The sequence below is a fragment of the Lissotriton vulgaris genome, chromosome 3_1 (assembly GCF_964263255.1).
Source record: "Lissotriton vulgaris chromosome 3_1, aLisVul1.2, whole genome shotgun sequence".
Taxonomy (NCBI): Eukaryota; Metazoa; Chordata; class Amphibia; order Caudata; family Salamandridae; genus Lissotriton; species Lissotriton vulgaris.
The window spans coordinates 154,229,845-154,254,968 of NC_141689.1; the positions used below are offsets into that span (position 1 = coordinate 154,229,845).

The 25,124-nt window shown below is 49.5% G+C and overlaps 1 protein-coding gene across 4 annotated transcripts in view; it reads right to left on the reverse strand.

Annotated features, from left to right (window-relative positions):
* The window catches only part of UNC13B (unc-13 homolog B), a 3,024,149-nt gene that overhangs the window by 939,736 nt on the left and 2,059,289 nt on the right, over positions 1–25,124 (reverse strand). For all 4 annotated transcript variants that reach the window (XM_086960243.1, XM_086960242.1, XM_086960241.1 and 1 more), the window contains one exon: positions 12,871–13,021. In XM_086960243.1, coding sequence (XP_086816369.1) covers positions 12,871–13,021 — 151 coding nt within the window. The remainder of the gene's footprint in view (positions 1–12,870; positions 13,022–25,124) is intronic.

Below are 25,124 nucleotides of genomic sequence, written 5' to 3' on the forward strand. Positions count from 1 at the left end.
GCTCTCGGATGTGGCCGGCGTGAGTGCGGGGGGCACACTGCTCTGGGGCACGCACACCGACACCGAGAACCACGCACCCCAACGCCCCCCACTCCCCTGGCCTGGATCGGGCAAAATGGCGGCCGTACAATTTTGAAGGCTGGGCAGGCACGGACCGGAGCGCGGGGTCGCAAGCCTGCATCTCGGGCGGGAGGGGGGATGTATAGAGACGCGAGCGATGCAGGCAGGTGACAATTGAATTCAAAGGCGGCCCGCATCATGTCCCGCGTGCATCCGCAGTAGCGGGGGACAGTAGGACGGAAATGTGTTTATTGGAGGAGGCAATGTGTACAGGGCTGTGAGCGCCAATCCATTTAAAAGTCTGCCTGCATCTTTTCCCGCGTGCATCGGTAGTAGCGGGGGATATTAAGGACAGTAATGTGGTTTATTGTCCAATGTGGCGAGCGCCAATCCATTGCAAAGGCTGTTAATGTCCGGTAATGATGTGCCAATTTAGGTCGTGCCCGCAGAAGCAGGGGACTTTATCGCGCCGATTTCCCAAGGAGCGCGTAGCCCAGTATAGGTGGTGTATTGCTTTAAGAGGTCGGTTACGGTCTGGTGCGATTAAGTGGTTTCAGTGGGGAGCAGGATGAGCATACACAGCCCGAGGGGGGGCGTGGCATGGGCAACCTTCGAGGGAGCGGCAAAATTGGGCTACCATCGCCGAGGGCCCAAGGGGATTGGAGAGGGTAAGTACTGGGTAAGCGGGAATACTGGAATGCCGCCAAGTACCTATTAAAAGTCACAGAATATATCGAAGGCAGTTACTCGGGCACGGAAATTAATCCCTGCCTTGCACGCTTTTTTCTATCCGCGGTGGTGGTAGGGCTGTCACCGTCAGCTCAGGCCACGGAGCATTGCGCCCCCCTGCAATAAGTGATATATGCGATCAGTCCAGAAGTGGGAGTTAAGTCCCAGGAAGTCAACAAGAATAAAGACGAAATTGTGCAAAGAAAATGGCGGTAGTGTTTCTCATCAGAGAAAACGTCCGCACCTACTGTTGTAGTTATTCTCCCCGGGTACGTAATGCGTGAGGTATCAAATAGAGGTGCACTGAGAACTTGATAAGACACCCACCACCAGGGGTGTTTGAGCAATGCAACTGAATGCAAATACCACGAATCAAGAGAGAAAACCAAATTACACAAGCACCCTCTTAAAAGTCCATTAATCTATGAACATAAATGTAGTTGTTTCCAAGGTTATTGCACCAACATTATTCAATGGTTCAATGGCAATTCAAAGTATGGATCCAAAACCAAATCTTGTGCTTCAAGTTCTTTATTGTTCAAATAAGTTAAAAGTTTCCCAGCTTTACACTGCCGACACGTGTTTCGCCCTCTCCAGGGCTTTTTCAAGGCTATCTTGTTCTGGTCTTATGCTGCTCTGGCATCGGAGAGGTCTAGAGTTCGAAAAGATACGGGTATGAAGCGTTTATGCGAAACCTATTGGATGTCTTGGTCACAGCGAGCTATTCAGAAAGTGGGTTCCCTCTAAGTAACTTTAATCTTGTTAGGTCCCTCGTGGAGCATTGAACGAACAAAAGTGATTTAGATGCAGATTTGTCTTGTTATGGGGGTGCGACTCGCTGCGTGGAGGTAAATCCTATCTTGCTGAGTGAAAGATTCTTGAAGACCTTGATAAGTCTTACTCTCGTAGTTTTCCGGCGCCGAGTCTCCACTGCAAGGAACTCTGGGTCCTTTTCCAGGTTTTATCTTTTCAACCCAGCAAAGATAAGGGGAATAGGCAGAAGCATATTTGGCATTAGAAAGACGCAGCTTTCTGTGTGGTAGTAACATTGCGTTTATATTGGGCGTAATGAAGTGGAGTAATGCAGAAGCACATTTCTCATTAGAGAGAGTTCAGTGTACTGTGTTTGTTGTTAGACTTTCATTAGATATGGAATATGGATAGATATGGATAGATATGGGTGGGGTCGTCCCGGAATGTTGTCGCACCATAAACAACTGCCTTGGGTCAGCTTTTGGAACAATGAAATTAAGCACGAGATATGCAACCTTAGTAGTTGCTGGGTCCGCTATTTGATGGTGTGTGCTTAATCACCTGTTAATTTCTGTGCAGGTCTGAAGGAAATGAGGAAAGTCAGAGCGACCTAAGCTCCACGCAAACACGCCAGGAGCAGGTGAAGTGCGAGATGTGGTGCGGGTTTGGGAGTCCCCCCTTCGGGCATTTCGTTTTCATAAATTGAAATAAGGGGCACATGGGTCACAGGTTGAAGGTTGGCGGCAGCTAAGAGCCTCAAAGAGAAGGTTTGGAAGGTCCCAGCAGGGAAGCTGCGCAAGGACCATGCAGTGATCACCAGGTATCCTAGGCGCAGTGATCACCAGGTATCCTAGGCACGGTTGCTAGGTAGGCGTACTCAAGTGTGCGGTCTTTCTTTTCCAGCCTCACCGGTACTCTCCGATATTCGTCGCATTTTGGGTGAAGCACAGTCCACGGAAGGCACTTGGTGGAGGTAATGTTAAGGGGTGCGTGGGAGACAAAAGGGGGCGTGGAGTTTTCTAGATGACACTGGGGTGGATATCCAAGGGGTCCGCCGCGGGGAAGGGATAAGAAGGGATGGCAAGGAGTATGCTCCTGGACAGCTCGGGCAGCTGGAGGTGTGTGTTGAAAATAACGCTATTCTTTCCCAGCAGGAGATCATCAGCACCCCCGGCGCTCCACACCCCCTGACCCCACCCTTACCCCGATGTGAGAGTCTGTGGATTCAGACCGACCTTTCAACAGAGTAGCAAAGTAAGTAGAGCTGGGTATCTGGGGAGAATGACGCGAAGGGACAGACAGGCCGAACTGCAACATTCGGCGGGACACTGGTTTACTGCTCCATTTCTTTTTCAGGAGAACCTAGCCCGAAGTGCCCGCATGAATAGCCAGGGATCTCCCCCGCTTTTCTCGCAGACGTTCCAGGTGAAGCATTCCAAGATGCGCAGCTGGCAGCAGTGATGGAGATGGTCAAGGCAAAAGGCGTGCTTTGGGCCAGCGAACTATTGAGAGCAAACAATCCGGGTGACTCCGGAATAGACATGTCAGTTCCCCCTACGGGGCAGGAAACCGCTGAGGAGACATGGCTCACAAGGTCCAAAAGGGTCAAAAGGGCCACAGTCAGATGCTTCCCGGCGGAACCATCGCCAGCAAAGAGTCGGAACACTGAACTTTCCAAGGGGATAGTAATCGTCCCGGCAGCTACCGCGCCTCCGATTGCAGCTGGACCGGTGATACCCCTAGCCAGTACACCGCCACCGTCGAATTTTGCTACACGGGAGGACTCGTTAGCTGACTTCATAGCCGAAGTAAGAGCCAGCCTCCGGGTGACAAGTACCACTGGTGGGGCGGGCAGCACAAACGGTGGCGGGGGGTTGTGAATGCAGCTTCATCAAGTCAGGCACAGGTTGGCACAACAGTCACACAAGTGTGGGTTGGGGGAGAGGTTTCAGGCGAGACGCAGCCAGGGCCGAGTTTAGGCTGCAACCACCCAGGGGGTGTTTTGCCAGTGGGCACAACAAATAACCCACAGTCTCAGCAGGGGGCAGTGTCGGTGCCACCGCAGACAACCGTGCCTTCCCCTCCACGGGCAGTCGCCACCATGGCAATTCCTGCTCTGGCAGCGATCAACGCTGCTCTACTGCTTGTGTCATCAGGGCCTCTAGTGAGTATGGTCCCTCTGCTTTCTGGTCGCTGCTCCTTAGCATGGCAGGTACCATTGGCAGCCAAGGAAGGCATATGGCGTAGGGAGTTCATTGATATTTTCACACTATTGATGCATGGGGCAGAGGGGGTGTGGACACTAGGAAAATGGGCGGAAAGGACGACGACAAAAAGGTGCGCTTTCAGGCCTGGCCGGAGATAACGATCAAGACATGGGCACATGCCTTTGCTATATTGGCAGCAGTAGTAATGGAGCGATTCCCAGACCAGGGACAGGGTCTGTTCCAATACGCTAGCATCATCACCAATGAGGCAGAAACCAATGGGGGCATGGGCTGGTACAAATATGATTGCGAAATCAGGAAGAAAATGGCCATTTGCCCAGAGCTTGAATGGGACCAGTTGGAGGTGCGGCTATGGATGCAGCAGGGGGAGTGGAGTAAGGGACAAAAGCAGGACAAGAAGTTTCAGCCTAAGCAGTCCTTTCGGGGAGGTCGCGTGGGGGGACAGAAAAAAGGAGCTAGGAGACCATTCAATGGAACATGTAGGCTTTACAATGGGGGAACATGAACTTGGGGGAGGGCTTGCAGATTCTCCCACACATGCAGCAAGTGTAGTGGTACCCATCCTGCAACAGCGTGCCACAAGCGGGAGTCCTCCTCGGGGCCCGCTAGACAGTAGAAGTAAGGTGGTGGGCCGGCCGAGTGATTCAGGACAATCCCATTTCCCTTCCTCCCCCTCCCCAGCAACTACGCCTCCCCAGCTTGCACAATCTGGACCTTGCTTGGTCAAAGGCCCCTCACCCATTGACATAGGAACGTATTAGCGGAAGGTTTCGTGGAGGGTTACAAAATCCCTTATCAGGGCCCCCTGGTCAACAGGGATGCTGAGAATCTCAGGTCAACCAGGGATTACCGCGATGTAGTGGGGGCAAAGGTTAGGAAGGAAGTAGCCTTGGGGAGGGTGGCAGGCCCCTTCCGGCAACCCCCTCTCCCTAACTTCCTGGTCTCACCCTTGGGGGTGGTCCCTAAGAAGGAACCAGGGGCATTCAGGCTGATACAACACTTATCGTATCCAGAGCGTGACTCAGTTAACTTCTGGCTTGAGGAGGGCTCTTGCTCAGTCTCGTACTGTTCCTTTAACATGGCTGTCGATATGGTCCGGAGGGCAGGGAAAAGAGCTTTGTTGGTGAACGCTTACATTGAGTCAGCATTTATACTACTGCCAGTACACCCCGAGAGTCAACACCTCCTTGGCTTCAAGTGGCAGGGGGAGTTCTTCTTCGACAGATGCATGCCAATGGGTTGTGCTGTGTCGTGTGCCTTTTTCGAAGCCTTTAGCTCGTTCCTGCAGTGGGCACTCTCTTTGAGATATGAGGTGGACAAGGTGACCCACTACCTGGACTTCCGGTTTATCGGGGGAGCGGGCACGCAAGATTGCAGCCGGTGACTCCATGCTTTCCAGGATTTGGCCCGACACCTAGGGGTGCCTCTAGCACCCGGCAAGACAGAAGGCCCTGCGCAGGTCCACACTTTTTTGGGCATTGAGTTGGACACGATCAAAGGCGTGTCACGACTCCCTGCTGAGAAGGTGCAGGTGCTGCAACTGGACATTCGGTCACTGCTGGGGAAAGACAAGGCGCCACTGGGGGTTATCCAGAGCCTCTTGGGCAAACTCAACTTCGCAGCCAGAGTAATTCCGGTAGGAAGGGTTTTTGCTAGGAGACTGGCCAGAGCCACTGCTAAGGTGACTAAGAAGCACCACTTTGTCAAGCTCTCTCTAGGCCTGAAGAAGGACCTGGCGATGTAGAGCAAGTTCCTGTCCCAGTTCAATTGGACGGTTATCTAGAGGGCCCCCTGGGTTGACAGTCCAGAACTAAGCATGTTCACGGACGCTTCAGGGAGGTAGGGCTTTGGGGCAATCCTTGGTGAACGATGGTGTGCACAGGAAAGGCCCAGCGTCTGTCGCAAGCGTGGAATATCGTCCAAGATCACTGTCCTAGAGCTCGAAAACTGACCAATCTGGGGATGCGTTGGGCATAGCCGACATCAAACTAGATGACAAGTTGACTGTTCACCTCAGGAAATCAAAGACCGATCAGGTAGGCAAGGGAGTAGATGTGGTGTTAAGTCCGTTGGGTGATCACAGGTACTGCCCAGTGAGAAAGGTCAGAGAGTAATGGCACTACGCCCAGGGGCAGCCGGCTATTTATTGATCCACGAGGACAGGGGGCCATTAACAAAGTATCAGATGGAGCGCATCATGGGGCCATGCTTATCCAGGGCTGGCAGCCTGCGCTCAGGGAAAAGATATTCCAGTCACTCTTTCAGGATTGGAGCGGCCACGTCGGCATTTTCAGCAGGCATGGCACCAGCAGAGGTTAGGAAAGTGGGATGCTGGGAGTCCCAATGTTACAAACGTTATATCCGCCCTTGAAGGCGTCGATTTGCAGTGTTGTGTGATATTATGGTTTGCAGTGTTGTGTATATTACAATTGCGTGATGGAGATATAAATAAAAGCAACAAGTTGAAACGTGTCCTTTGACTTGTCAAGGTCCAAAGTGTGGGTCATTGGGCACTCAGCTATCTCCAGGTTAGCTCGCTGGGCTGCGATCAGGAACTGGAGAGCGTGCATTTCCAGAGACGAAGATTGAGTGGTTGGGGCACCCTGGGATGCTCTGGAACAGCCTCATGAAAAGTCTCGAGCACTCGCTAGCAACATTAGGAGGCAACCCCAACTGTTTGGTGATACATTTGGGGGGCAATGAACTTACAACCTATGGAAGGACTATATTGCTGCACAGGATGAAGCATGACCTGGGTGAGGTTAGCAAGCGCTTGGGTCAGAGTGAAGTATTGTGGTCAGAGAGCATGCCACGTAGAGTGTGGCATGAGGCGAAACCATTGCAGGCAGTTGAGCGATCCAGGAGACGAGTCAACGGCGCCATGCGTAAATTCACGGAGCAGAGGGGCCTGGGTTTCATCAGACACAAAATGATTCAGGAGATGGTAAAAGGGTACTTTGAAGAGGATGCGGTCCACCTAACAACAGTAGGGATGGACTTATTCCTCTTGGACCTTCAGGAAGCGTTACAGCTGAGGGGATGTAAGTAGAAGACACAGGAGCAGGGTAGTGTGTGGGGCCCTGTCAAGTACTGAGCCGCCGCCAGGGCTGTGGCGGAGTTACAGGGCGATCTGGAAGCAGATGGGTACAGAAGGGTACCTCAGCGTGGCACATAGGGGTGCCAGAGCCTAACACCAGGGGCCTCATGGGAGTTTCCTGGAAAGTAGTCCTTCGGGCAGTTGAGGGCCTGAGCAACCGTGGGTTTGCCTAGCTACGCTCTGCCCCGAAAGGGGTGTGAGTCATAAGAACGATGGTCAGGTGATCTTTGATGGATTACCAGAAGAGGCAGCACAGAGGTGGTTCACCACGGGCTGCCTGGCTCCTCAGGCGGGCGGGTGGCTAGAATGCTGCCTGCCCTTGGATCGCCCGTAAGCTAACCCACAATGATTACATAACGTTGTATGTGATAAACCTGCAGCAGCTTTTCGCAAGTAAACATTGGTGTGGTGTGTGTTATTTGCGCCTTGAGACCCTATGGGTATGTAGCGCGCTATATAAGTGTCACTGATTGATTATTTGCGGGAATGCATGCTATGAGGGATGGGGGCCTGTTGCCATGGTGTTACTATACCTGCAGCCTCATTTCCTCAATGGGCTGCCATGTGTCGCACATATTCCGTCACAGTGACATTACAAAGCAAGACCATCCGCTCCTCTCCTCTGCTCTTTAATCGGCCGCAGCGGGGCGGCGAACTCAGGGACCGCCACGGGTAGCAAAAGGTCTAGCTACGCCACTTAGGGGTAACGTGAGTGAGTCTACTCAGACCTGTGTGGATGATAGCCACAGAGTATACACTAAAAGTCTGGACGCAGGTAATGTGCTGGTATTCAAGTGCTTACAGGACTCAATATGACTGGTCAGTTATTCAATCGGGTATTTCAATGAGGGGAGCAATTGGAACAGATTTTTTGAGGACGAGAAAAAGAACAACAAAAAAGAGAAAGAGATAGGAGCGACAGAGTGCTAGAACAGCGAAAGAGAGAGGGGGTAACAGAGTGTTAGAACAGTGAGAAAGAGACGGGGCAGAGTGATAGAATAGCAAGAAAGAGATGGGGAACAGAATGATGGAACAGCGAGAAAGAGACGGGGACAGGGTGATAAAACAGCGAGAAAGAGACGGGGACAGAGTGATAAAACAGCGAGAAAGAGACAGGGGGACAGAGTGATAGAACAGCGAGAAAGAGACAGGGGGACAGAGTGATAGAAGAGCCCGAAAGGGGGGAAACAGTCATAGAACAGCATGAAAGTGAATGGGGAACAGAGTGATAGAACGGTGAGAAAGAGGGGGAGAACATAGTAATAGAACAGCAAGAAAGAAAGGGGGGATAGAGTGATAGAACAGTGAGAACGAGAGGCGGAACAGAGTGATAGAACAGCAACAAAGAGAGGGGGATCAGAGTGATAGAATAGCAAAAAAGAGACAGGGGGAACAGGGTGATAGAACAACAAGAAATAGATGGGCAGACAGAGTGGTAGAACAGCAAGAAAGAGACGGAGGGACAGAATGATAGTACAGCGAGAAAGACGTGATAGAGGGACCTAGTAATAGAACAGTAAGAAAGAGACGGGGGAACAGAGTGATGGAACAGCGAGAAAGAGACGGGGACAGAGTGGTAGAACAGAGAGTAAGAGACAGGGTGACAGAGTGATGGAACAGCAAGAAAGAGAGGGGGGACAGAGTGATAGAACAGCGAGAAAGAGACGATTGTCAGAGTGATAGAGCCTTGAGAAAGAGCGGGGGCATAGAGTGCTAGTACAGCCAGAAAGACGGGGAAAGAGTGATATAACCTTGAGAAAGAGCGGGGGCACAGAGTGATAGAACAGGGAGACAGACGGGGCAGAGTGATAGAACAGGGAGAAAGTCGGGGGCAGAGTGATAGAACCTTTAGAAAGAGCGGGGGCACAGAGTGATAGAACAGCGAGAAAGACGGGGAAAGAGTGATAGAACAGCAAGAAAGAGAGGGGGGAACAGAGTGATAGAACAGCGAGAAAGATGAGGATAGAGTGATAGAACAGCGAGAAAGAGATGGGGCAGGGGGACAGAGTGATAGAACAGCAACAAAGAGACAGGGGGACAGAGTGATGGAACAGCAAGAAAGAGACGGGGGAACAGAGTGATAAAACAGCGAAAAATAATGTGGAATAGAGTGATAGAACAGCGAGAGAGAGACGGGGGACCAAGTGATAGAACAGCAAGAAAGAGAGGAGGGAAAAGAGTGATAGAACAGCGAGAAAGAGAGTGGGGAACAGTCATAGAACAGCGAGAAAGAGATGGGGACAGAGTGATAGAACAGCAAGAAATACGGGGACAGAGTGCGAGAACAGCAAGAAAGACGGGGAAAGAGTGATAGAACAGCAAGAAAGAGAGGGGGGACAGAGTTATAGAACAGCGAGAAAGAGGCAGTGGAACAGAGTGATTCAACAGCCATAAAGAGAGGGGGAACAGAGTGACAGAACAGCAAGAAAGAGGCGGGGGAACAAAGTGATAGAACAGCAAGAAAGTGAGGGGGGAACAGTGATAGAACAGCGAGAAAGAAACAAGGAGACAGAGCGATAGATCAGGGAGAAAGAAACGAGGGGACAAGGTGATAGAACAGGGAGAAAGAGATGAGGGGACGCAGTGATAGAACAGCGAGAAAGAAACAAGGGGACAGAGTGATAAAACAGCGAGAAAGATGAGGGGACAGAGTGAAAAAACAGCAGGGAAGAAGGGAAAACAGAGTGATAGAACAGCAAGAAAGTGAATGGGGATCAGAGTGATAGAACAGCAAGAAAGAGGGGGAGAACAGAGTGATAGAACAGCAAGAAAGAGGGGGGACAGAGTTATAGAACGGCGAGAACGAGAGGAGGAACAGAGTGATAGAACAGCAAGAAACAGATGGGGGAAGGGGACGGATTGATAAAACAGAGAGAAATAACGTGGAATAGAGTGATAGAACAGCGAGAAAGAGACGGGGGACCAAGTGATAGACCGGCAAGAAAGAGAGGGGGGAACAGAGTGATAGAACAGCAAGAAAAAGACAGGGCAGAGTGATAGAACAGTGAGAAAGAGACAGGAGAGGGGGACAGACTGATAGAACAGCTAATAAGAGAGGTGGGACAGAGTGATAGACAGAGAGAAAGAGAGAGGGCAGTGATAGAAGAGCGAGGAAGAGGCTGGGGACAGAGTGATAGAACAGCAAGAAAGACGGGGACAGAGTGCTAGAACAGCAAGAAAGACAGGACAGAGTGATAAAACAGCAAGAAATACACAGGGAACAAATTGATAGAATAGCAGAAAGAAATGGGAGACAGAGTGATAGAACAGCAAGAAAGAGAGGGGGGAACAGAGTTATAGAACAGTGAGAAAGGGGGAACAAAGTGATAGAACAGCGAGAAAGAGGCGGGGGAACAAAGTGATAGAACAGCAAGAAAGAGAAGGGGAAACACAGTGATAGAACAGCGAGAAAGAGACGAGGGGACAGAGTGATAGAGTAGGGAGAAAGAGACAAGGGGACAGAGTGATAGAACAGCGAGAAAGAGATGAGGGGACGGAGTGATAGAACACCGAGAAAGAGACGGGGGACAAAGTGATAGAACAGCGAGAAAGAGATGGGGGACAGAGTGATAGACAGCGAGAAAGAGACAGGGCAGAGATAGAACAGAGAGAAAGAGACTGGGGACAGAGTGATACAACAGCAAGAAAGACAGGGACAGAGTGCTAGAACAGCAAGAAATACACAGGGAACAAATTGATAGAATAGCAGAAAGAAATGGGGGACAGAGTGATAGAACAGCAAGAAAGAGATGGGGACAGAGTTATAAAACAGTGAGAAAGGGGGAAACAGAGTGATAGAACAGCGAGAAAGAGGTAGGGGAACAAAGTGATAGAACAGCAAGAAAGAAAGGGGGAACACAGTGATAGAACAGCGAGAAAGAGACGAGGGGACATAGTGATAGAGTAGGGAGAAAGAGACAAGGGGACGGAGTGATAGAACAGCGAGAAAGAGATGAGGGGACGGAGTGATAGAACAGCGAGAAAGAGAAGGGGGACAGAGTGATAGAAAAGCAGGAAAGGCGGGAAAACAGAGTGACAGAACAGCAAGAAAGTGAATGGGGAACAGAGTGATAGAACAGCAAGAAAGAGTGGGAGAGCAGAGTGATAGCACAGCTAGAAAGAGGAGGGACAGAGTGATAGAACATAGAGAAGGCGAGGGGAAACAGAGTGATAGAATAGCGAGAAAGAGACGGGGGAACATGGTGATAAAACAGCAAGAAATAACGTGGGATAGAGTGATAGAAAAGCGATAAAGAGACGGGGGACCAAGTGATAGAACAGCAAGAAAGAGAGGGGGGAACAGAGTTATGGAACAGCGAGAAAGAGGCAGGGGAACAGAGTGATTCAACAGCCAGAAAGAGAGGGGGAACAGAGTGATAGAACAGCGAGAAAGACGAGGATAGAGTGATAGAACAGCAAAAAAGAGCTGTCGGAGGGGGAACAAAGTGATAGAACAGCGAGAAAGGGGGAACAGAGTGATAGAACAGAGAGAAAGAGGCAGGGGAACAAAGTGGCAGCAAGAAAGAGAGGGGAAAACAGAGTGATAGAACAGAGAGAAAGAAACGAGGGGACAGAGTGATAGAACAGAGAGAAAGAGACGGGGACAGAGTGATAGAACAGCAGGAAAGGCAGGGGAATAGAGTGATAAAACAGTGAGAAGTAACGTGTTACAGAGTGATAGAACAGCGAGAAAGAGATGGGGACCAAGTGATAGTAGAGCAAGAAAGAGAGGGGGAAACAGAGTGATAGAACAGAGAGAAAGAGTGGGGAACAGAGTGATAGAACAGCTACAAAGTGACGGGGCAAAGCATTAGAACAGCGAGAAAGAGACGAGGGGACAGAGTGATAAAACAGTGAGAAAGAGGCAGGGACAGTGTGATAGAACAGCGAGAAAGAGAAGAGAATAATCCTATTTCATACCGACTCAAAAGGAGGATTTCTGAGTGATCGAACAGCTAGGAAGAGGGGGGACAGAGTGATGGAACAGGAAGAAAAAGACGGGGGCAGAGTGATTGAACCGCGAGAAAGACACAGGAGAGGGGGACAGACTGATAGAACAGCGAGAAAGAGAGGTGAGAGCAGAGTGATAGAACACCAAGAAAGAGACCGAGGACAGAGTGATAGAACAGTGAGAAAGAGATGGGGGGAAGAGTGACAGAATAGCGAGAAAAAGTCTGGGGACAGAGTGATAGAACAGCGAGAAAGACGGGGACAGAGTGCTAGAGCAGCAAGAAAGAGACGGGGACGGAGTGATAGAAAAGCAAGAAATAGGCAGGGAACAAAGTGATAGAATAGAGGAAAGAAAAAGGGGACAGAGTGATAGAACAGCAAGAAAGAGAGGGGGACAGAGTTATAGAACAGCGAGATAGAGATGGGGACAGAGTTATAGAACAGTGAGAAAGAAGCAGGGGAACAGAGCGATAGAACAGCTAGAAAGTGACAGGGGGGACAGAGTGATAGAACAGCAAGAGAGATACAGGGGGAACAGAGTGATAGAACAGCTAGAAAGAGACGGGGAACAGAGTGATAGAACAGCGAGAGAGAGACAGGGAGAACAGAGTGATAGAACAGCGAGAAAGAGACGAGGAACAGAGTGATATAACAGGGAGAAAGAGACGGGGGACAGAGTGATAGAACAGCGAGAAAGACGTGGAACAGAGTGACAGAGCAGCGAGAAAGAGACTGGTAGGGAGACAGAGTGATAGAACAGCGAGAAAGAGACGGGGGAGGGAACAGTGTGATGAACAGCGAGGTGGGTTGAGTAAGGGAGAGTGGTTGATTTGAATGTTTTTGCCAGTGATGCACAACTTGCTTTTGGTTAGGAGTCCAGCCCTGATGCATGCATCAAGGCTTGATTCACATAATTAAACACTGAGATTACAGAAACGGGGCTGCAACTATTAGATTAATAGAGACAGGCTCATGATTTCAGAGATTATCAACATTTCATTATCAATTCATAAAATGATAAGTCAAATTGAAAAGCTATTTAGAAAGACATACCCCAAAATTTGAAGCGGAGAAGCGGTCGGAGGCCGATACGTTGGTGGATGCAGTGGTGTGGGCATAGTAGGCGTTGATGTTGGCTAGTAGAGTGCTCATCACAGCTGGCACACCGGGACACATGTACTTAGATGATAGACATGCAAAGTGCCTGCAAAATCAAAAGTTGTTAATGGCCCTTCTAGAGACATAGCAGAAGTTTAACAAATAAGACATTTATCTAGAAAAAGGAAGAAAATATGGGAGACGAGTCACTCAATAAAAAAACATCTTTAGAACTGTAAAGGAGGCAACTTGATGATACAAACACCACAGCCCACTTGTGTGCTGTTCCAAACCCAAGCTCTTGAACCTAGGTACTCTGCCACGGTGGCCACCAATGTTAGGAATATTTTGTTTTGGGGTGGGGGTGTATTTTGTACACCTCTCCCCTCCACCACAAGCTTAGTAGAAAATAAAGAACTGACCTCTGTCCATTGATCAAGTGTTCAAAATCAATCATGCTTTAGGGTGGACCAATCACACTATGGACCGGCAAAATCCACTAATTATTAGTGCAATATGTAAGAAAGCACATCCAGCCACTGGTCATGCACAAATGAAAATGTTCCAATTAGATGGTGTGAAAGGACAATAAAATGAGATAAGCATGGGATCTACAGTATTAGCCAAATGCCACTTGCAGTCTCTTGTACCAAAAGAGCATGAAAACACATTTTAGGGTGCTAGTTGTCATAACAATGGCCCCTTCCGTAGGTGACAGGCCCGGAAGAAGAGGAGTATCTTGTCTTAAAAATCAGCACTCTACCGTAAGAGTAAAACAATGAATCACAGATGTAATGCACTTGCGTAATGCATAAAACAATGCATATTTAAAATACACACACATATATTTTCTGTAAGAGTGCCAATAAATATGAGTGCTGCACACTATCAGACTGCGGAAATGCTTGAGCCAGTAAAGTGGGCTACTCCTCTTTAACGTGGGATCGCCACCACACGCTTGCACTATTGCCTTTGATCTGACGACATGTAAATCCTAATAGTTACATTTATATGTTTCCAATTTAAAAGCAAGCATCATACACGGTGTGTCAGTTTCGGATTCTTTTCGGCAATGGTCATAAGGCCTCCACACATGTTGAGTTGTTAATAAGGGTCTTAAAGAGATCATGTTCCTTCGGCTAGGAGGTCTGTTGTGGTATTATTGGCGCTCATCCTTCCAGGCCATCCTTGGAATGTATCTGCTTCCTCCGAGTCCCGGCTCGCACTGCCCTCTCCATGGCTCATATTTTCCAAAGGTTTGAGGCCAGATCCGCGCTGCAGCCTCTTCCAATCGCTCTTGCAGCCCCGGCGCCCGCTGCTGACACTGTCACCTTGGAGCAGGAGGTACACGTTGTTGGGAGGTGCTCTGTCGGACTGCGTGTGATCGGACCCCATGCAGATAACCAGCCACCCTGGTACAGGTTAACAACAGCGCACCTGACTCTCGCGGACTTCACAGCGCTGGACTTGCCGAACCATCAACAGAAGATTGGACGCAGCAGTGCGTGAGCAACGTTCAAGGGGGTGGGGGACAGCCACTAATATTAAAACACTGAGTTCCCAGAGTATGAAAAATCCAAGGGTCACAAGACAAGTGTAGCAAACGAGCCACGCCAATCCAGCAGGAGGGTAGCGAGGGTGTGGTGTATAGGCCCATCCAGGAGGAGAGGGGCGAGGGTGTGGTCTGTAGGCCCATCCAGCAGGAGAGTGGTAAGGGTGTGGTATATAGGCCCATCCAGCAGGAGAGTGGCGAGGATGTGGTCTGTAGGCCCATCCAGCAGGAGAGTGGCGAGGGTGTGGTCTGTAGGCCCATTCAGCAGGAGAGTGGTGAGGATGCGGTCTGCAGGACCCTCCAGCAGGAGAGTAGTGAGGGTGTGGTATGTAGGCCCATCCAGCAGCAGAGTGGCGAGGGTGTGGTCCGTAGGCCCATCCAGCAGGAGAGTGGCAAGGGTGTGGTATATGGGCCCATCCAGCAGGAGAGTGGCGAGGGTGTGGCCTGTAGGTCCATCCAGCAGGAGAGTGGTGAGGGTGTGGCCTGTAGGTCCATCCAGCAGGAGAGTGGTGAGGGTGTGGTCTGTAGGCCCATTCAGCAACAGAGTCGTAAGGGTGTGGTCAGGAGGCCCATTCGGCAGGAGAGTGGTAAGGGTGTGATATGTAGGCCCATTCGGCAGGAGAGTGGTAAGTGTGTGATATGTAGGCCCATTCGGCAGGAGAGTGGTAAGGGTGTGATATGTAGGCCCATTCGGCAGGAGAGTGGCGAGGGTGTAGTCTGTAGACCCATCCAGCAGGACAGTGGTGTGGGTGTGGTGTGTGGGCCCATCCAGCAAGAGAGTGGTAAGGGTGTGGTCTGTAGGCCTATCCAGCAGGAGACTGGCGAGGGTGTGGTCTGTAGGCCCATTCAGCAGGAGAAGGGTGAGGGTGCGGTATGTAGGTCCATCCAGCAGGAGAGTGGTGAGGGTGTGGTCTGCTGTCCCAATCAGCAGGAGAGTGGTAAGGGTGTGGTCTGTAGGCATATTTAGCAGGAGAGTGGTTAGGGTGTTGTTGTATGTAGCCCCATTTAGCAGGAGAGTGGTGAGGGTGTGGTCTGCAGGCCCATTTAGCAGGAGAGTGGTTAGGGTGTTGTATGTAGCCCCATTGAGCAGGAGAGTGGTGAGGGTGTGGTCTGCAGACCAGTTTAGCAGGAGAGTGGTAAAGGTGCGGTATGTAGGCCCATTCAGCAGGAGAGTGGTAAGGGTGCGTGGTGTGTGAGCCTATTCAACAGTTGAGCGGTGAGGGTTTAGTGTGTAGGCCCATTCAGCAGCAGAGTCGTAAGGGTGTGGTCAGTAGGCCCATTCAGCAGCAGAGTCGTGAGGGTGTGGTCAGTAGGCCCATTCGGCAGGAGAATGGTAATGGTGTGGTATGTGGCTTTTGGTGCATTTTGGAGAAATGGTGTGGTAGTGCGTTGGCATTTACATACAGGACATTTTTCGATGAAGTGGGCACTAAATGTGCATATGCATGCAGATTTACTGGCATAACTAGATAGCGCACAAACGATAATGCATGGAAATTGGGTTTCAGTGAATATTTATCCTTTGCGCATCACCCATTAAAGTGCCTTGATTTCTTCTGATCCTATTAAAATCGTTGTTCTCATCACACTTCAGAATTACAAAAAAACGGCTTTATTTGTGCTGTCTAAATTGCTGATAAAATTTGAAATATGTGTATAGTTCAGTTCTCTGCCCAATATTTAAAAATAGTTGTGTGTTAGAAAAAAACGGAAATGTTACATCCTTTCCTTTCATTTCTTCCACCCCAGAAGGATTCTCATATAGTTCACTTTTACAAACCCCTCTCTTTGCAGCCAGAGAAAGAAAAGCCTACACCACTTTCCAAATAAGCAGCAGTTTGTCAGAAGACACAGCCTGATATTTGACCTTTGACTTTGAGAATGCAGAAAATGTGAAGCAATGGCAGACATCACCCCACTGGCTCAGAGCCAGCAGCTGAAAATATAAAACGATGGAGGTCTGAGTTTAATTGCTCACTAAAATGTCTTTTTCTCTTGCCTCGGTCCCCCCGGCCGCGGTGTCGGATGAGGTGCGGGACGCTCTGGACCTCCCCCTGACGGCGGAGGAACTTGGGGACGCGCTGGGTCAACTGAATGTGGGCAAAGCGCCTGGACCAAGCGGCTTCCCCAGTGAGTTCTATCGCAAATTCCATCTGCAGCTGGGGCCACATTACCTACGTGCTTTGGAGGCAGCGCGTGGGCAGGGCCGCCTCCCGCCGGACTGGCGGCATGCTGAGATCGTTGTGTTCCAGAAGCCGGGGCGACCCCCGGACCGCCACGACTCCTACCGGCCCATTTCCCTTATTAACTTCGAGGCCAAGCTCTTGGCCAAAGCCCTCGCGAACCGCCTGCTTCCGCATATCACTGCCCTCGTACATCCTGATCAAGCTGGCTTTATGCCACGCCGGGCGACGCGGCACAACATTCGGCGGGCGCAGGCGGCGATTGATGCTATCGATGCCTCGGAGGACCGGGCGGCGTTGTTGCTGGCCGACATAGACAGCGCCTTTGACTCAGTCAGTTGGACCTTCCTATTCACCCTTCTACCGCTGCTGAACCTTGGCCCGACCTTCATCTCCTACGTCCGCTTGCTCTACACGGAGGTTACCGCCTCGGTGCGGATATCGGGGGCGGCCTCGGCACGATTCCCGGTTACCCGAGGCACACGTCAGGGGTGTCCGCTTTCTCCCTACCTATTTGCGCTGGCCATGGAGCCGCTGGCGGCTAGGGTCCGTGCTGACGCGCTGTACCGGGGCTTCGTCTGGGGCTCGGACCACACGGACCGCATTGCTTTATATGCGGACGACGTGCTCTTCTTTATGACCGACCTCCGAGTTACTGGCCCCCGGGTTCTGGAGTTGATGCGTGGCTTCGGCCAGGCGTCGGGACTCTATCTTAACCCGCGCAAATCGACTCTCTGGGTGCTGGGTGAGGGTACGGTGGACCTTCCATGGGCAGCCTCCCTCCGGATGGCAGTGGAGGGGGTGAAGTACCTGGGAGTCTTTCTCTCTGCCTCGCCTACGGTGGCATGGGCCCGGAACATTCAGCCGGTCTGGGACCGGGTCCAGCTGGACATCAAAACATGGACACGTATGCCTCTTAACATATATGGCCGGTCGGCCATTTTCAAAATGGTGGCCTTGCCTCGTCTTCTTTACCAGCTACAGAACCATCCCTACCCGATTGACCAGCAGTGGTTTCGCAGTGTAGATTCAGTGTTGGGCAGGTTCTTGTGGGCCGGAGGCGCCTCTAGAGTGGCACTCCGTACGTGCTTCCTTTCTACCTACTGCGAGGCTTGGCTACCGCGGATATGCTGTCCTACTATCAGGCCTCTCATCTCCTGGTGCTCAATGAGTGGTGGTATGGGGACCGTGGTGACCCGGCCTATGCTCTGGAGCACACTCTAATGGACGGCGCCTCTCTCCACACTCTGCTGTACTCGGCTGGGAGGAGACGGCGGCTCCCACGCGTGACCCAGTTAGTGTTTGCCGTTTGGCGGAAGGCTCTACACCGCATGGGGTGGTGGGGCAAACTTACGGCGGAGACTCCGCTGTGGCGTAACGGCCTGCTGCCGGCGCTGGCGTCGCTGCAGGGCTTTGACGGCTGGGACGCAATCGGGATTTCGTCCCTGGGGCATGTCCTCTCCGGCACCACTCTTAAGTCCTTCCAAGAGCTCAGCACTGAGTTTGACATGCCCAGGACCCAGTTCTTTCGCTACCTCCAGCTCCGCCACGCCCTTACTCCTAGCCTGGTAGGGCTGGAGCAACTCCCGGACTTCAGTCCCATAGAAGCAAAGCTGTTTATGGGTGACTTGGGCGATAAAAAAGTCTCCCAGATCTACCGATCCCTGGTCACGCACTGCTCCCCCTCGCTCCTGACACTGAAGGCCCTATGTGTCATGAATTGAAACACGAGTGAACTAACCTTTCATTAGCAGGATACAGCGGGAGCGATGGTGATGCTTAATTCCGACCACCCCTATGTGCAATACACCGCAGGAGTAATATATCACAACTCCACCACGGGCATCACACAAGGGGAAGGGGAAAAGTGGATAAATAAAATAGAACGATGCAGCAGTGCAAATCAGCAAGTCTTGATAGACCAGAGGGTAGCGTTTTCTCTTCCTGATCAAAGACCCTGCAGTAAAACAAAGCACACGTCACCACACACCACTCAACAGGTAACCAGTCAATGTAATGCAGTGTATGAAAGAGACCTACACTTACAATAATCACTGCTGCAAATGGCTGTACTCGAAATGACACAAAAATAGAAAAAATAAAGTAAAGAAAAGAAAAAGCAATCGTGACAGCGTATACCACTCTCTTTGAAACCGAGGGTGTATACTCTAAGTACTTTACTTATCTTGACCAGTGAGAGTCTCTTGTATTGTTAGGTCCGCTGATGCAGTCTCCAATGTAACCGCCCACACTCGTTATCCTCACGAGATGAACTTAACTAATCCAGCGCGGCATGCGCTATTACTAACTACAGAGTCTTGGGAATTTCTGCACGACTTATACAAGTCCCCGCGAAAGTATATCCAAAAGTTCAAGCGTTCCTTTCACGCTTTATGAAAAGCGCAATGCCTTTACCCGACCGCGCTCAAACACGCGAAGTCAATCTTGGCGTCTTCAGTTCCAACGCAATCTAGCGCTACCGCTCTAGCAAGGGAAAACAGCGGAATCTTCGTGGCAAAGATCCAGCGCGTCATGCGCTGCCACTCCAAAGAGAGAAACCGCGTTTCTGTTCTCTCAACTTCACAATACGAATGTTCTTCCTCCGGACCAGGACTCTCACTTCGAAAACAGGTGACAAGCACCTGAACACAGGAAAAGGAAGGGCTAAAAGAGAAAAGAAGAAAACAGAAAAGGGACACACCTAGCACCAGGCATTCTGGGAATAGTAGTCCCAATTCTCCAGCCATACCAAATCGTGACAGAACCCCCTCACAATGACCGACGTCCCGGCGGTCCACCAGGCTTTCCAGGAAAGCGAACATGGAAACGCCGCAAAAGGGCAGGACAATGCAAGTTAGACCGGGGTACCCAAGAGCGATCTTCAGGCCCATACCCTTTCCAATCAATCAAATACATCACTCGGCCCCGAACTCTCTTTGAATCAAGGATCGCCCTCACTTCATACTCCAAATCACCCTCCACATCCAAAGGACAAGGTTTCACGGGCAGGCGAACACCAGGAGCACATGGCTTCAATAGAGAAACATGGAATACCGGATGTATGAGCCACTTGGGAGGAAGGACAAGCCTAACAGCCACAGGATTGATCACACTATGAACAACATACGGACCCACAAACTTCGGCTGCAATCGGGTATTCCCCTTAAACTTCAAATGCCTCGTGCTCAACCACACCATATCCCCATTTTGATAGGAAGGCTCCTCTCGTCTCTTTGCGTCAGCATAACGCTTGTCCCTCTCCCTTGCCTCCCCCAAATGTGTCTTAGCCTCCTTCAACACTGTTCTTAAATTGGCATGATGACTCTGGATAGAAGGATGTGAGGAAGTGACAGGATGGGCAAAAGGCAACATATTAGGATGAACCCCCAACAAACAAAAGAAAGGTGAGCACCCCAATGAAGAGTGTGTGGCATTATTATAGGCAAATTCGGCAGTCCATAGAAGGGTACTCCATTCAGAACAATGTTGGAGAGAGAAACACCTAAGATATTGTTCAAGGGTTTGATTTAACCTCTCCGTCTTACCATCTGTCTGAGGATGGTAACTCGAAGACAGACGGGCATCAATGTTCATAGTGGTACACAACTCCTTCCAAAAACGTGATGTAAATTGCGTTCCCCTATCAGTTATCAAAACAGAAGGAAGACCGTGTAGTCTCACGACATGTTGCAGAAATGACATGGCCAATTCCCCGGATGTAGGCAATGAAGGCAAGGCAACAAAATGTCCCATTTTGGACAAGTGATCGACAATGACCAAAATAGCAGTGTTTCCATGGGAAGAGGGCATTTCAACAATAAAATCCATAGAAACCGTATGCCACGGAGAAGGAGGTACTGGTATCGGACGCAACAGACCACTTGGAGACTGATGACTTGACTTAGCTTGGGCACAGATAGCGCATTTAGAAACATACTCCAAGGTGTCTTTTCTGATCGAGTTCCACCAAAAAGAGCGAGACATGTTCAATAAAGTTTTCTGCTGTCCTAAATGTCCCCCTAAGGAAGAATCATGAATCCATTGCAAAGCTTGTAACCGCAAAGGTCCCTCAGGAACATACAACTTATTATCTTGCAGCAGCAATCCATCCTTCATACCTCGATGCACCGGATCTACATCCACCCAAGCCTGTGTATCTGGTATATCACATTGGCTCCTCACGTCATCCAGAAAACTCACAGATGTAATAACCGCTGTCAACCCCTCCTGATACAGGGCATTGCGAAGAATGGGTGGTGGTTCCACCTTTTCATCTGGACAACCACCAACTGCAGGATTTGCTGGTCTTGACAAAGCATCAGCCTTACCATTCTGAGGACCTGGACGATACTTAATAATAAAATCAAAATCCGCAAAAAATAAAGACCATCTGAGTTGGCGAGGTGTCAACGCCTTGGCACTTTTCAGAAAGAGAAGATTGCGATGATCCGTAAATATTTCCACCGTATGCCTGGCCCCCATTAAGTGATGTCTCCACTCTTCACAGGCTCTTTTGATAGCCAGCAGCTCTTTATCCATGATGCTGTAATTTATTTCAGACGGAGTCAGCTTTTTGGAAAAGAAAGCAACAGGATGGATCTGCCCGGATTCAGGATGTCTCTGAGACAGAACGCCCCCTAACGCATAGTAGGATGCGTCCGTTTCCAACATGAATGGTAGATCAGGGTCTGGATGTCGTAAAACAGGAGCACTCGTAAAGCATCTCTTCAATGTCCGAAAGGCGACTTCCGCGGCCTCCGTCCAGCAGAAAGTGACTCCTTTTCTCAACAACAATGTCATTGGTTGAATGATGGAAGAAAAACCCTGTATAAATCTTCTGTAAAAATTAGAGAAGCCCAGAAAGCTCTGCAAACTCTTCACACTGGTAGGAGACTCCCAATGAATAATTGCATCAGTCTTCTTTTTGTCCATGTATATCCCCCCTGGGCCGATCACATAACCCAGAAACTCCACCTCTGTCGCATGGAACAAACATTTCTCCAATTTCACGAATAATGTATTTGATTGCAATCTTTGCAACACTGCCTCCACATGCTGAACATGTTGGTCCATCGTCTTGGAATATATTAAAATATCATCGATATAGACCATACATGAAACGTCCAACAAACCTCTTAAAACCTCATCCATAAAAAACTGGAAGGCGGCAGGGGCATTGCAGAGGCCGAAGGGCATCACACAATATTCATATAGACCGTATTTTGTTCGGAATGCAGTCTTCCATTCGTCGCCCCGCTTCACTCTCACCAAGTGGTATGCACCCCGAAGATCCAATTTAGTGAACACCGTGGCTCCCTTCAGCTGGTCCATAAGCACCGGTATCAAGGGCAAGGGATACCTATTCTTTTTTGTGATCCTGTTAATTGCCCTATAATCAATACATGCCCGCAAACCGCCTTCCTTTTTCGAAATAAAAAAAAGCGGCGAAGAGGCAGGTGAGGTAGATGGACGAATAAAACCAGCAGCCAACATTTTCTTTAGATAAGATTGCAAATAAATATTTTCGGGCTCCGTGAGTGCATATATCCTACTGCACGGTATACTTGCGCCGGGTTCCAACTCAATTACACAATCATACTCCCTATGGGGAGGTAGTCTACTTGCTTCCTTCTCGCAGAACACATCCTGGTAGTCCACGTATTCTTCAGGTAAAGTAGATACAAGACATACGGACTGGACACTACACCCAGAAGCCAATAACACAGCCGGGTTATCCTCCTTAAAGATGTCTGATGCGTAATGTGCTCTTGTACAGTGCTCAGCACAGAATACTGAGTTCATATTGATCGTTCTAGCGGCCCACTGGACATGAGGATCATGCGTGGTAAGCCAGGGCATTCCCAATATCAACCTAAAATTTGGCGCATCAATAAGATCGAATTGAATCTTTTCAATATGCGTTGTTCCCATTTTCATCATGAGAGGGTACGTATGATAGCACACGGGTCCAGATGTCAGTGCCGTTCCATCAACTGCCTTAACAGGTTCCGGTTTTAATTTTCGAATACAAAGTATACCCAACTCATGAGCATATGTTTGATCTATGAAATTCCCTGTGGCTCCACAATCAAGCAAGGCATGTACCAGTTCATATTTTCCATCAGCCACCTCCAGCGTAACACATACATTAATATGGGCTACAGTATTTTGGATCGTATTGATTAGAAAGGAAGAGACATCATTTTTCTCTGACCTCAAACAAGGCGTCTCCTTCATGCTTGAGGTATTCAGTTTTCCGTCGGCTCTTCAGCCCACTCCACCACAGGCACTTTTTTCGCAACTGGCCTTTCCTTATAGGGGGTCTGGTTTCTCATGGAACAGTTCTGTATGAAATGGCCAGCCTTCCCACAATACATACACAACTTCTGTTGTCTTCGCCTTTGTCGCTCTTCTGCACTGATAGGCCCTCTAAGGCCCCCTGCTTGTCTTGAGTCATTTCCAGTCATATTGGATGAATTGCCTTCTGCCAACACTCTGGGCCTGATGTAGGGGATTTTAAATTCACCATGTTGCTTATCTTCCTTTCTCTCCTGCAACCGATGGTCTAACTGCACTGTTAAATCAATAAGCCCCTCACAAGTGACAGGTAAAGGAACTACTGATGCAAGGACATCCTTTAGATCACTACGCAGCCCTTGATAGAATAAGGAGATGCGTTTTTCTTGTGGCCACTCTGTTTCCACCACTAGTCTATTGAAGTCGGTTATATAAGGCAGTAAATCTCGTGTGCCCTGTTTCAATGTAATTAATTCCCTATCCAGAGACAGAGAATAAGCCTTCCTATCAAATAACTTCTTCATTTCATCACAAAATTTTGTAAAGTCAACAAGAATAGGGTCGTTCCTCTCAACCAACGGAAAAGACCATGTAGCCGCATTGCCACCCAAATACGACATTACAAACGCTATCTTGGACTTATCATCAGGAAAAACTGCCGGTTTACACATAAAGTGCAAACGACACTGCCCCAGAAAGACATTGAACCTTTTTGGATCCCCAAAAAACCTTTCCGGAGGTGAAAGAGTAAGTTGAAGGGGCTGTATAACCTGGATAGTGGAGGAACTAGCACCGCCATCCTGCCCTTGCGATGCTTCCTTAGCAACCTGAGGGGACAACATACTTCCCTTAATGTAATGTCCTCCCTGTGCACCACCCTTTGAAAAATCTGCCATTTCTCTACGTACTGTAACCATCTCCGAACGCACAGCAGCATTCTCTCCTCTCAATGCTTCTACTTCCATTCGTAAAGCAGACAAAGTTTCCAACACTGCAGTCGCTATAGCGTTAGAATCCATCGCTCAGGCTGCATTCAATTCGTGGGCTTGTCACTCTGTCATGAATTGAAACACGAGTGAACTAACCTTTCATTAGCAGGATACAGCGGGAGCGATGGTGATGCTTAATTCCGACCACCCCTATGTGCAATACACCGCAGGAGTAATATATCACAACTCCACCACGGGCATCACACAAGGGGAAGGGGAAAAGTGGATAAATAAAATAGAACGATGCAGCAGTGCAAATCAGCAAGTCTTGATAGACCAGAGGGTAGCGTTTTCTCTTCCTGATCAAAGACCCTGCAGTAAAACAAAGCACACGTCACCACACACCACTCAACAGGTAACCAGTCAATGTAATGCAGTGTATGAAAGAGACCTACACTTACAATAATCACTGCTGCAAATGGCTGTACTCGAAATGACACAAAAATAGAAAAAATAAAGTAAAGAAAAGAAAAAGCAATCGTGACAGCGTATACCACTCTCTTTGAAACCGAGGGTGTATACTCTAAGTACTTTACTTATCTTGACCAGTGAGAGTCTCTTGTATTGTTAGGTCCGCTGATGCAGTCTCCAATGTAACCGCCCACACTCGTTATCCTCACGAGATGAACTTAACTAATCCAGCGCGGCATGCGCTATTACTAACTACAGAGTCTTGGGAATTTCTGCACGACTTATACAAGTCCCCGCGAAAGTATATCCAAAAGTTCAAGCGTTCCTTTCACGCTTTATGAAAAGCGCAATGCCTTTACCCGACCGCGCTCAAACACGCGAAGTCAATCTTGGCGTCTTCAGTTCCAACGCAATCTAGCGCTACCGCTCTAGCAAGGGAAAACAGCGGAATCTTCGTGGCAAAGATCCAGCGCGTCATGCGCTGCCACTCCAAAGAGAGAAACCGCGTTTCTGTTCTCTCAACTTCACAATACGAATGTTCTTCCTCCGGACCAGGACTCTCACTTCGAAAACAGGTGACAAGCACCTGAACACAGGAAAAGGAAGGGCTAAAAGAGAAAAGAAGAAAACAGAAAAGGGACACACCTAGCACCAGGCATTCTGGGAATAGTAGTCCCAATTCTCCAGCCATACCAAATCGTGACACTATGGGAAGCCGATGTTGGTCCCTTGGACGAAGACGACTGGCGCGAAGCCCTGGAATCCCCCCGGGGGACG